This window comes from Nelumbo lutea, chromosome 4 (assembly GCF_056320005.1).
Source record: "Nelumbo lutea isolate HS-2025 chromosome 4, American lotus-T2T, whole genome shotgun sequence".
NCBI lineage: Eukaryota > Viridiplantae > Streptophyta > Magnoliopsida > Proteales > Nelumbonaceae > Nelumbo > Nelumbo lutea.
Genome location: NC_142687.1, coordinates 23,281,234 through 23,293,329, shown reverse-complemented (window position 1 = coordinate 23,293,329; position 12,096 = coordinate 23,281,234). Strand labels below are relative to the sequence as shown.

The window sequence follows — 12,096 nt, the reverse complement described above, 5'->3', positions numbered from 1 at the left end:
TGACTATTGCAAGAAGACTAAACATACCAAAGACACTTGTTGGAAGCTTTACCCTCATCTTGTACCAACTCGGATCAAGAAGAAGGGAAATGCAAATGTGGCAATTACAAGAGACCCTTCAAGACTCCTCTCCCAGGCTGATCTAGAGTCCATTGCAACAGTAGCAACAATGAAGATTGAATTGGAAAAGTATGGACAGCTTATGAGTAAGAAGGACCCAGCCAACTCTAGTTCTTCAAATGGGCAGAACAGTGCAGGAGCCAACCATACTACTTCCTTTGCTCATACAGGTAGTTCATATGCATCTGATCACATGATTAATGGCATTACTTTATCCTCTGTCTTACATGTCCCTAAACTCCACATAAACCTTCTTTCAGTAAGCTCTCTGATATAAAAATTGAACTACTCAATGACCTTTCTTCCTACTAATTGTGTTTTGCAGGATTTGGAATCAAAGAGGACAATTGGGAGTGGTCGTGAGGTGAATGGAGTCTACCTTCTGGATGAGATCCCAAGACATTAGAGCCATCATGTTAGTAACAACAGTAGTAGTGTATTAGAGTCAGTGAATCAGATTATGCTCTGGCATAATCGTTTGGATCATATTTCTTTCATTTTACTGAGGTTTTTGTTTCCAAAGTTGTTTGAGTTTGTTCAATTGTCTAGTTTGGAATGTGAAAGCTGTAAGTTGGGAAAGCATTGTAGACATTCTTTTAAACCAAGTAATAAAAGAAGTTCCTTTGCTTTTAATATTGATCATATTGATGTATGGGGTCCTTACAACATACCGCATTTCTTTCATGGGTGGTTACCGTTATTTTTTCTTGTTTGTGGATGATCATACATGGTATTCTTGGATATATCTGATGAGATCACATGATGAAGTACCCATTTTGGTGTGACAGTTCTACCAAATGGTTTTCACACAATTTGGAGTGAGGATTAAAGTCTTCAGATCAGATAATGCTAGAGAATACTTTGAGAAGGACTTGTCCTCATACTTTTTGGAGCATGGTGTGATTCATCAAAGTAGTTGTGCATACACACCACAACAGAATGGGATAGCAGGGAGGAAGAATAGACATATTGTGGAGGTGGCAAGGAGCCTTATGGTGTGTGCCTCAGTTCCTAATCGTTTTTAGGGGGATACAGTTCTCACAGCCATGTATTTGATTAATCGTGTTCCTTCACGCACTTTGGAATTTAAGGCACCTTTCAGCTTGCTTTTTCCAGATGGGGAGATATTTCATATACCTTTGAGAGTTTTTGGGTGTGTCTCCTTTGTTCACATTCTTGGTCCTCATCGCAAGAAATTGAATCCTAAGGCCAAGAAATGTGTTTTCCTTAGGTATGCTCAAAACCAAAAGGGGTATTGTTGTAATGATCCAATGTCGGGGAGTAAGTTTATTACTATGGATGTTACCTTTTTTTAGTTTACTTTCTTTTTCTTGGGCGGTTCTCCTCAGGGGGGAGTGTTTTAGAAAAGAGAACTTACAACTTGTCCCTCTTCCGATGTCATTTGTTCCTTCATCTGATTTACCTATTCCACCATCAATAACTACAATCCCACTACCTTATCCACTACGACCAACCTCACAGGTCTATCAGCACCACCAGAAGAGGGTTGACTCCACACATGCTCAAATAGAAGAATCTACACCACTCTCCATCAGTCCATCTGAGATCCTAGGTTCGACTAATACAGTTCCAGGTATTTCCCTTGAGCCTGATCCTGTTATTTCCCCTGATAATGATGTTTTTGTACCTAACACTATTGTGGCAACTGATCCCTCTAATCTTGAACTTCCCTTTGCACTCCGCAAAGGGAAGAGAAAGTGTACAGCACATTGCATTTCACACCATATCTCCTACAGTGCCTTATCACCCTCCTACCGTGCTTTCCTTTCTTCCTTGGATTTTGTGTCTATACATAGGAATGTCAGCGAGGCTCTCTCCAAACCCGAGTGGGAACTAGTTATGCAAGAAGAAATGGAAGCCTTTGTTAAAAATCAGACATGGGAAATAGTTGATCTTTCTACAGATAAAGAGATAGTCAAATGCAAATGGGTGTTCATTGTGAAATACAAGGCTAATGGCAGACAGAGGAGTACAAGGCAAGGTTGGTTGCAAAAGGGTATAAATAGACCTATAGTATTGATTACCTAGAGACTTCTGTACCAGTTGCTAAGACGGGTTCAATTTGGATTCTCTTGTCCCTAACAACTACCTATTCATGGCCTCTATTCCAGCTTGACGTTAAAAATGCTTTCCTTAATAGTGATCTGCAAGAGGAGGTATATATGAACATTCCAGCTAGTTTTTATGAGAATGTTGGTAAGGGATATAGGCTAAATAAATCACTATATGGTTTGAAACAGTCACCTAGGGCATCGTTTGACAGGTTTAGTAGAGCACTTATCCATTTTGGGTACACACGGACTCAATCCAACCATACTCTCTTTGTAAAAAAGAGAGAGGCACTCTTGTTAGTATTGATTGCATATGTAGATGATATAGTTGTTACAGGAAATGATCTGAAGGAGATTGATGCACTCAAGAAGTCACTACAGCAAGAGTTTGAGATCAAGGATCTAGGTGAACTAAAATACTTTCTAGGGATTGAGGTTGCAAGATCCAAGTATGGGATTTTCATCTGTCAAAGGAAGTATATGTTGGATTTACTACAGGAAGCTAGGAACTAAACCAACCGATACTCCTATTGATCCAAATCATAGAATTAATGCTTTGGATGGTGAGTTGGCTAAGGATGTAGGAAGATATCAGAGGATGGTAAGCCGACTACTATATTTATGTATGACATGTCCAGACATCTCCTATGTTAGTGTTGTGAGTCAATATATGCATGTTCCTTGGGTTTAAAGTTGGAGTCCTACACAGATGTACGTTAGGCAGGTTTCTTAGATGACAGGAGATCTACATCAGGGGTATGCACCTTTATGGGAGGAAACTTGGTCTCGTGGAAGAGTAAAAAGCAGCTAGTTGTGGCTAGATCAAGTATAGAGGCGGAATATAGATCTATGCTTCATGGTGTTTCAGAACTACTTTGGATGAGATCTCTACTAAGTGAGATTGGAATAAAAGTTGAGGAGCCCATGATGTCATATTGTGACAACCAAACTGCAATCAATATTGCCCACAATCCAATTCAGCATGACAGGACTAAACACATTGAGGTTGATAGGCACTTCATAAGAGAAAGGGTGACAACTGGAGAAGTTTGCTTGCCTTATGTCTCCTCTGAACTACAATTGGCTTATGTCTTCACCAAAAGGGTTGCAAAAAACAAGCTTGAATACAATCTACGCAAGTTGGGAATGTTTGACATTTACTCCCAACTTAAGGGGGAGTGTTGAGGTTTTAGACAAATTGTGCAGTCTATTGTGGTAGTTTTTTATTATTTATTGTTTAGATAGGAAGTGGGGACCACAACACTCTTGTTGGGTCCTTTTTGAGCAATTATTTTAATTGTTTTATGTTGTTTTATGTGTTAGCCGCCGTATAAGGGCATATTGGTCTTTGCACTCTTTATTAGTTTAGACTATAAATAATAGTGAAGAGGGCGGCCAGCATTATTGTTCTATTTTCTCTCTCGAATTTCTTCTCTTCCTTTTCTCCTTTCTTCTCTTCTTCTTCAAAAAATATTCCTTTCTTTTACAGATCTTTATTTCAGCACCTTTCACCATATGTATGAGGGCACAACAACCAATGTTAAAACTGTAGAGGAGCTAAGGGATAATTGTGTCCTTTTATTACCATTGGGAGTATTCTTGTAATATATATATGCTGCACTAGATCAGCTCTGTACATATTATTGTTTCTTTTATTTGTAAGTGTTTGCATCGAGTATGTAGGGGTATTTCTGTCTTTATGCTTATGTTTATGTTGCTGATGTGTAAGATTATGTTAGATCTAGTGTCCCTCACTTAAGTAGGGGCATATGTGTCTTTTCCACAGTATAAGTAATATAAATCAAATCTGGTCGAATGGAAGAGGTATTTTTCTCTCATTCGAACTAGACCTTTCTCTCCCTTTCTTCTCCTCTCTTCTTCTCCTTTCTCTCCCTCTCTTTCTCTTCCTTCTTCTTGGTTATTATCAGCCTAACAGGATTCAAGGGCAGACCGAATCCTAATATGGTATCAGAGCTGAACTGAGCAAATCAGACCTGCCCAAAATTCTGTTCTCTGTGCACCCAGTCTAGGGTTTTCTCTTGGTTTCTTCGCCATCCTCCATTTGTGGTGTTGGCAATGTCAACATGACCCCCTTACCTTTATCCTCGGTTTAGTATGTCCCTAAATTTCTTTTTAACCTTATGTCAGTTAGTAAGTTGACCAAGTCTCTTAATTGCTCTATTACTTTTTACCCTTCTTCTGTGTTTTTCAAGATCTCAAGACGGGGATGAAGATTGGTGGAGGGCATGAAGCTGGTGGATTGTATTATCTTGACGGTGGTGGAAGAACGTCAACAGCTCTCCAGTCATCTCTCTCTCCTCTCCAGTGGCACTGTCGCTTAGGTCATCCTTCGTTGAAAGTTCTGAAGTCTTTGGTTCCTTCATTGAGTCATCTTTCTGTTTTGGATTGTGAGTCGTGCCAGTTGGGGAAACATCATCGTGTTCCCTTTAGTCCTAGGGTTGATAACCGTATGTCGAGTCCTTTTTCTCTGGTTCATTCAAATGTTTGGGGTCCTTATAAAGTAATGCCATACAATGGATATAAATATTTTGTCATTTTTGTTGATGATTATTCAAGGATGGTGTGGCTCTATTTAATGAAAGAAATGAGTGAATTGTTTACCATTTTCCAAAAATTTTATGTTAAGATTCGCAACCAATTTGGTGTTCACATTAAAAATTTTCGTTCTGATAAAGGTCGTGAATATTTCTCTTCATCATTTCAAGAATACTTGGACCAACATGGCATTATCCATCAGACTTCATGTACCTACACCCCACAACAAGATGGGGTGGCTGAGAGAAAGAATCATCATCTTTTGGAAACAACTCGATCTCTCATGCATCACATGAATGTCCCTGAACCCTTTTGGAGTGATGTGGTGCTTACTTCTTGCTTCTTGATTAACCTGATGCCCACGTCTATCCTTGATGGTCATTCTCCATTCACCACTTTGTTTCCTACCTTGTCTCAGTTTCCTCTTTCTCCTCGAGTTTTTGGGTGTGTCTGCTTCGTCCACAATCTGGGGCCAAGAAAGGACAAGTTGGATGCACGATCCATTAAGTGCATCTTCCTTGGCTATTCCCGGACTCAGATAGGGTATAAGTGTTATCATCCTAGCTCCCGACGTTCCTTTGTGTGTATTGATGTTACCTTCATTGAGTCTACTCCATTTTTCTTAGGGTCCGGTGATGTTTCTTCCTCCTCATTACCTCCTTCCCTTCCTCTTCCAGTTGCAGATTATGTTCCTCTTGTTCCAACTATGACCAAGTCCTTGCCTCCGGTGCCACTACCTGTTGAATGGCCACCTATCCGTCAAGTGTATACACATCGCCCACATGTACCGGCTCCTCCTCCAGCTCCATCATCGTTGACAGATCCGGCAGTTCTCCCCACACCAGCCCCACCCCTAGTATCTGACCTTGATCTTCCCATTGCATTACGAAAAGGTAAACGTAATTGTACCCTTCATCCTATTTCTAATTATGTTTCTCTTACTCACCTTTCTGTTTCCCATCGCCAGTTTATCTCCTTGTTGTCCCTAAGGATGTCCAGGAATCCCTTGCCTCTCTAGGATGGCGCCATGCAAATGGAAGAACTCTCAGCTCTAACTCATAATCATACATGGAACCTCACCACTCTTCCTCCTGGTAAAGCAGGTTGTTGGTTGTAAGTGGGTTTATACTGTTAAGTATTTACCTGATGGTAGTGTAGAGCGGCTGAAAGCTAGACTGGTTGCCAAAGGGTACTCCCAAACCTATGGTATTGACTACACAGAGACCTTCTCCTCGGTTGATAAGATTGGTTCAGTTCGTGTTGTGATCTCTCTTGCTGCTATGTATGATTGGCCCCTCTATCAGCTTGATATCAAGAATGCTTTCCTGCATGGTGATATGCTCGAGGAGGTCTATATAGAGCAACCACCGATATTTGTTGCTCAGGGGAAGGACGGTAAGGTGTGCAGACTAAAGAAGGCCATTTATGGGCTTAAACAGTCTCCTCCAACATGGTTTGGTAGGTTCAGTGAGGTGGTAAAGAAGTTTGGCATGAAACAGTGCCAAGTTGACCATTCAATCTTCAGTTATGTCTCCCAGGCAAGAAAGATCCCATTGGTGATGTATGTAGATGATATTGTTATTACCGGAAATGATAAAATGGGCATTGCTAGGTTGAAGACTTTTCTGCAAGAACATTTTCAGACAAAGGACCTTGGTAAATTGAAATATTTCTTGGGGATAGAAGTAGCAAGGCGTAAGCATGGTATTAACTTGTGTCAGAGGAAATATGTCTTTGATTTGCTAGAAGAAATAGGTTTGTTAGGTGCTAAACCAGCTGAAACACCTATGGAAACAAACACGAAGTTGAGCAGTGATATGGGTGAAGTGTTTGAAGACCCTAGCAAATACCGGCGGCTTGTAGGTAAACTGAACTACCTAACCATTACTCGGCCATACATTTCATTTGAGGTTAGTGTGGTAAGTCAGTTCATGCAGAAACCTCTGGTTCCACATTGGGATGCGGTTCTAAGGATTGTGAGGTATTTAAAGGGGGCTCCTGGTTGTGGTTTGATATACAAGAGTGGTGGAAAACTTGAAATAGAAGGATATACTGATGTTGACTGGGCCGGTTCTATGTCTGATAAGAGATTTACCACAGGCTATTGCACTTTTCTTGGGAGTAATCTGGTGACATGAAAAAGTAAGAAGTAGACAGTTGTGGCAAGAAGCAGTGTAGAGGCAGAATATAGAGCTATGGCACATACTACTTGTGAATTAGTGTGGCTGAGGAACCTTCTATAGGAGATGGGATACACTGTTGACACTCCAATGAAGCTCTATTGTGATCATCAGGCTGCAATTCATATTTTTTCTAATCCGGTGTTTCATGAGAGAACCAAGCACATAAAGGTTGACTGTCACTTTGTAAGAGAGAAGGTGCTGAGTGGAGCGATAGATACTACATATGTTAAAACAGGGAACCAGTGGGCAAACTTGGTTACTAAAGGGTTAAGTCGGGGAAGAGTGGACTACATATGTAACAAGCTAGGATTATATGATATATACTCTCCAACTTGAGGGGGAGTGTTAATGTCGAGTATGTAGGGATATTTCTGTCTTTATGCTTATGTTTATGTTGTTGATGTGTAAGATTATGTTAGATCTAGTGTCCCTCACTTAAGTAGGGGCACATGTGTCTTTTCCACAGTATAAGTAATATAAATCAAATCTGGCTAAATGGGAGAGGTGATTTTTCTCTCATTCAAACTAGATCTTTCTCTCCCTCTCTTTCTCTTCCTTCTTCTTGACTGTTATCAACCTAACAGGATTCAAGGGCAGGCCAAATCCTAATAGTAAGGATAGCTTTGTCCTTTTACTTCTTAATTAATATATAGGGTTTATGTTTGGGAATGGTCATTACTTAGACACACCTCTTTCAACCCTAAATCTCTTGTCTTGTACTGCTCGTGCAATGCTCACTATCAAGAAGACCTATGGATGCAAACATTAGATTTTTACAGTTACAATGGATCACCACAAGGCTCAGCACTTGGTCCTTATTTATTTGCATTAGTCATGGATGAATTGACTAAAGGTATTCAGAAGGAGGTCCCATGGTGCTTGTTGTTTGCTGATTACGTAGTACAAACTAATGAAGCTAACAAAGGATTAAATGCAAAATTAGGTTTATGGCAAATCCCTTAGAAACAAGAGGTTTTATAATGAGTAGGACTAAAACACAACATATGTAATGTAAATTTAATAATAAGAGTGCAAATCAGGGCCCACCTAGGATTGGAGACCAAGAGATAATCCAATGTGACCTAGTCCATTGCCTTGGTTCAATAATTCAAAACAAGGGAGAGATTCAGGAGTATGTTACCCAATTGAATTAAAGCAGGATGGGAAAAATGGAGGTGTACATCTGGAGTCTTGTGTGATAGGCAAATACCACCTACACTAGAAGGAAAACTTTACAAACTGGTTGTATATGGAGCAAGGTGTTGGGCAAGAAACAACATTTCCACCAAAAAAAGAGTGGTAGAAATATGAATGTTGAGATGGGTGAGTGGAAAAAAACTATAAAAGAAAAAGATCAAGAATCAACTCATTCGGAGGAACCTAAGAGTAGCTCCAATAGATGATAAAATGAGGGAAAATAGACTTAGAGGGTGTTTTAGAAGGCCATCTAAAGCACCTATAAGAAGAAGTAAAGTGTTACAAGTTGACGAGGCTAGAAGAGCTAAGAGGTAGACCAAAAAGGACATGGGTTGAGGTAGTAAGAAATGATTTAAGGGATCATAATTCAACTTAGGATATGGCATTGAAAAGAACAAAATGGCAAAACAGGATTTATGTAGCCAATTCCACATTGTCAGAACAAGGCTTATATGATGATTATTGATGGAAAGGATGGAACTTGGAAATGAGTACAGAAAATGCTGGTCCTAGAGAACAAAATATAGACAATGGAACTAGCAATTTTCTAAAAGAAAATAGGTGATTGAGTGTAAGGCTAAAACCGGAGTTGCAATAATTGAAGAAAGCTAATACAACAATAAAAAGAATATAATGGTCACACCACCAAGAAGACACAAAGTGTTGAAAAAATCAGATATAATTTTCACTATTCTATTCAAAACAAATAAACACATACAAATATGTAGCAAGACCTGCTAGTGAAAAAAAAAACAAGCTCTCAATAGCTATCCTAGAATAAATTTATCAAAAAAGAAAATAGATATGTTGCTCAATGCAAGGGGGCAATTACTTACATTTGTCATGCACTCTTTTCAGTTCCCTAGAGGACCATGTATCCCGTGTTTCTAGATTCTGGGAAATCTAATCCACATATTCATGATATTGAACACAATTTCCCATGTTTCTTCTTGATGGGAATAGGGGAAGTACATCCAACGTTATCATATCATACTGATTTTAATAACCAGTAACATTCAAGGGTTCGCATATATTCTCCCATTTTTTGGGCTTCCTTTTTCTTGCCACTAGTAATCTCCCAATTTTCAGTAAAAGATTTCCAGCTCCAAAGATTTGTGGATTGTCAAATGGATTATGGACCTGGGTATGGATATAGGACATGGTATATTTTTTTATATGGACCTGACCACAGGGTTGCATCTGAAATGGATCTAGGATTGGGTTTAGGCCATGAGCTTTCTTTCTAGCCCATAAATGTCCCCCTGGATAAAATATATATTATTTATAGGCTCACCACACTCTGCCTTTAACTACATGTAGCATAGAAATCACTTCCTAGAAATCAAGTAATTGACTGTTATGATTTTATTGAGATATATTTTGTATGTCAAAGGCTATGGCTCCAAATGAATAAGATCCATGGTCCTAAAACATCCATCCCAGAAGTACAATAATTCTCAAATATACCAGGAAGATGAGCCTCCCAATATAGCTCTTTCCTCCCAACCCCTTCTCTGGCTAGGTCATCTGCCACATAGTTGGCCAACCTTGGATCCATCTGGCCAACATCTTCACTGTAGATGCCAAGGAGCTGCCCTCTAATAATAAAATGCCAAAAAGATCCTGACACCCATTGCTTTTATTATTTTCACCATTTTATCCTCAAGCAAATGTATTCAACACAGCACAAAGTTAAGCAAGGTGATAAAAAAAACATACCATTTGAGAATTCCTCGGGTCCACAAAACTAGACCTTCCACAAATAAGGCTTATCCATTTGTTGTAGGAGTCCAAGGATGGTCGAGCATGATGAATGATCTGCAAAAGAACTACAAAAACATAATACAAACATGCATAGTGACCTATAAACAAAAAAAAAAAAAAAATCAACTGAAAAGGCATGAATGGTAGCAGTAAGAGTTCAAATTGGGCAGGTCTGGCAAGGTTAGAGCCAACCTGAGCCCAACCCTAAGATTTGGCACCCCAGCCTTGGGCCCAACCCAACTGAAGGTAAAATGCTGGTGAGCAAAACTAAACACAGACACAACTCAAGACTGGGCAAGTAGGTCAGATTTGAGGATTTTCTTGTTAATGTTTTCCTTTTATGAGCAACAGTAAAAGATGATTCATTTCTGCAAAAAGAAAAATTACATCCTATGCAGAGTTTTGGATAGTCAAATACAAAAGAAACAGCAATAAGGCAGGTCATTCTATCAAGTTACTAAATTTGAAATTTACAAGATTGTTCCTTGTGAATCCTGCTTTATCTAGGAAATCAGCTTTGATGGTAACTGATCTGGATGTCCACCTGAATGAGCATTCAGGTTTGCAACCAAAAGTCTAGCTTCTCTGACTAGAAATCTAAGTGACCAAGGCCCTGCTTTATCTAATGTGCTGCCTCCCACCAAAAAGAAGTATTATTTTTTTGATGAATAAGGATAGCTTTATTACTTCAAAAGAAAAAGATCTCATACAGCAGCCCGTGGAGAGGCGCAAGCTGCAGCCTCTCTCAACTGATTACAAAGAAACTTAAAAGGAAAAGGAAAAGATGAACATTACAGCTGAGCCCAAAACAAAACTTCCCTATTTGTCCCTTGCTTAGCTAAGCCATCAGCCAAAGCATTTGTTGATCTCCCCACCCATTGTATACTAACAGATATATTCCTTGTCAGCCACTTAAATTTTTTGACTTCATTTCTATAGCACCATATAGTTTCCTCAGGATTCTGCAACCACCACACCACCACCTTGGAGTCCCCTTCTATAACAAGTTGTCCCACTCCTAACTGATTTGCGAATTGCACTCCTTGTATGGCTGCTAATAGTTCTGCTCTGACTGAATCCCCAAATCCCAAAGGACCTGAATAAAGCAGTATAATATCTCCATCCTCATTTCTCAAGACCCCTCCCTTTCCAGAGCGCCCTGGATTGCCCTGGCTACTCCCATAAAATTCAGTTTCATTGACCTTCAGGCAGTGGAGTCCATTGTGTAGATGCTAATCTTTCCATATAAGTATTATTGCTTACAATATGTGTATATAATCTAAATGGTATACATGCATGCACATCAATGCACTTGTGCAGGTTAGGCCAAGTATCATATACGCAGTCAATAAGTCGTAGAAGTGTAATACAGCATAAATATATATAGGAAAAAGATTTGTGAATTGGATTGATTAGGTAAATTCACTAGACAACCAAAACCATCTGAAAAGGCATGCCCCTTCCTTCGCTATGACCTTTGTCTTTGTGTACTCTCTTACCTATTTCATGTATGTAATAGTTGTTCTATTTTTATAAATAAATGTTGACTTTTAGATGTAACCAAGTTGTGTAACAATTAGCAGTATATTCAGTTCAGCACATTCAGCATATATGTAGTGCTTGTTCAATGCAGAAGAATATATCTACCAAACCAAAAAGAATGCAAGTCACATGATGAAAGAAGGTGCTTTACCTGGTCGATAGAAAACTCAACAGACTGAACTGCTTTCTCGAATGGAAAGGAAAGAAGTCCATTCCAGGCCAATGTTATTGCTAAGATAGAAAAACTTGCAAACTCGCTCAGCTCAATCTGTTGAATTAATATTCTCAATATAAAACATCTATTTACTGCAACCATGGAATGAAGCACAACTACAAACTAAACAATATTTGGACTATTTTAATTCTTTACAAGTATAACCAAACTGGGAATCACAAATCACCTCAGGGATAAAAATGTAGAATGAATCAGACTCATGCTTCAAAGAATATGATTCAGCATCATAATTGATACCTATGAACCCATAAGCCCTTATCAAGGGTGAATCAACTGAAGTATATCTGCAGAAAAATTAATAGAAACAAACTCGTATCTTCAGTTCATAACTTCATTCACAGGGCTAAGCTTTAAGGAAATGAATATGAAGCCTTTTCAAACAGGTCTTCTGGAAAAGATAAGATACCTGCTGAAATGAATATGAAGT

General features: G+C 39.1%; 1 protein-coding gene across 5 annotated transcripts in view; it reads right to left on the bottom strand.

The window, feature by feature from the left end:
- PHYLLO (2-oxoglutarate decarboxylase/hydro-lyase/magnesium ion-binding protein) overlaps positions 1–12,096 on the bottom strand; it is a 111,516-nt gene that overhangs the window by 90,239 nt on the left and 9,181 nt on the right. For all 5 annotated transcript variants that reach the window (XR_016112256.1, XR_016112257.1, XM_088982214.1 and 2 more), the window contains exons 4-6: positions 11,836–11,953; positions 11,586–11,702; positions 9,848–9,946 (exon numbers count right to left, since the gene is read on the bottom strand). Coding sequence is in view for 3 of the 5 variants with exons in the window: in XM_088982214.1 (XP_088838340.1) it covers positions 9,848–9,946; positions 11,586–11,702; positions 11,836–11,953 (334 nt within the window). In the remaining 2 variants the exon portion in view is untranslated. The remainder of the gene's footprint in view (positions 1–9,847; positions 9,947–11,585; positions 11,703–11,835; positions 11,954–12,096) is intronic.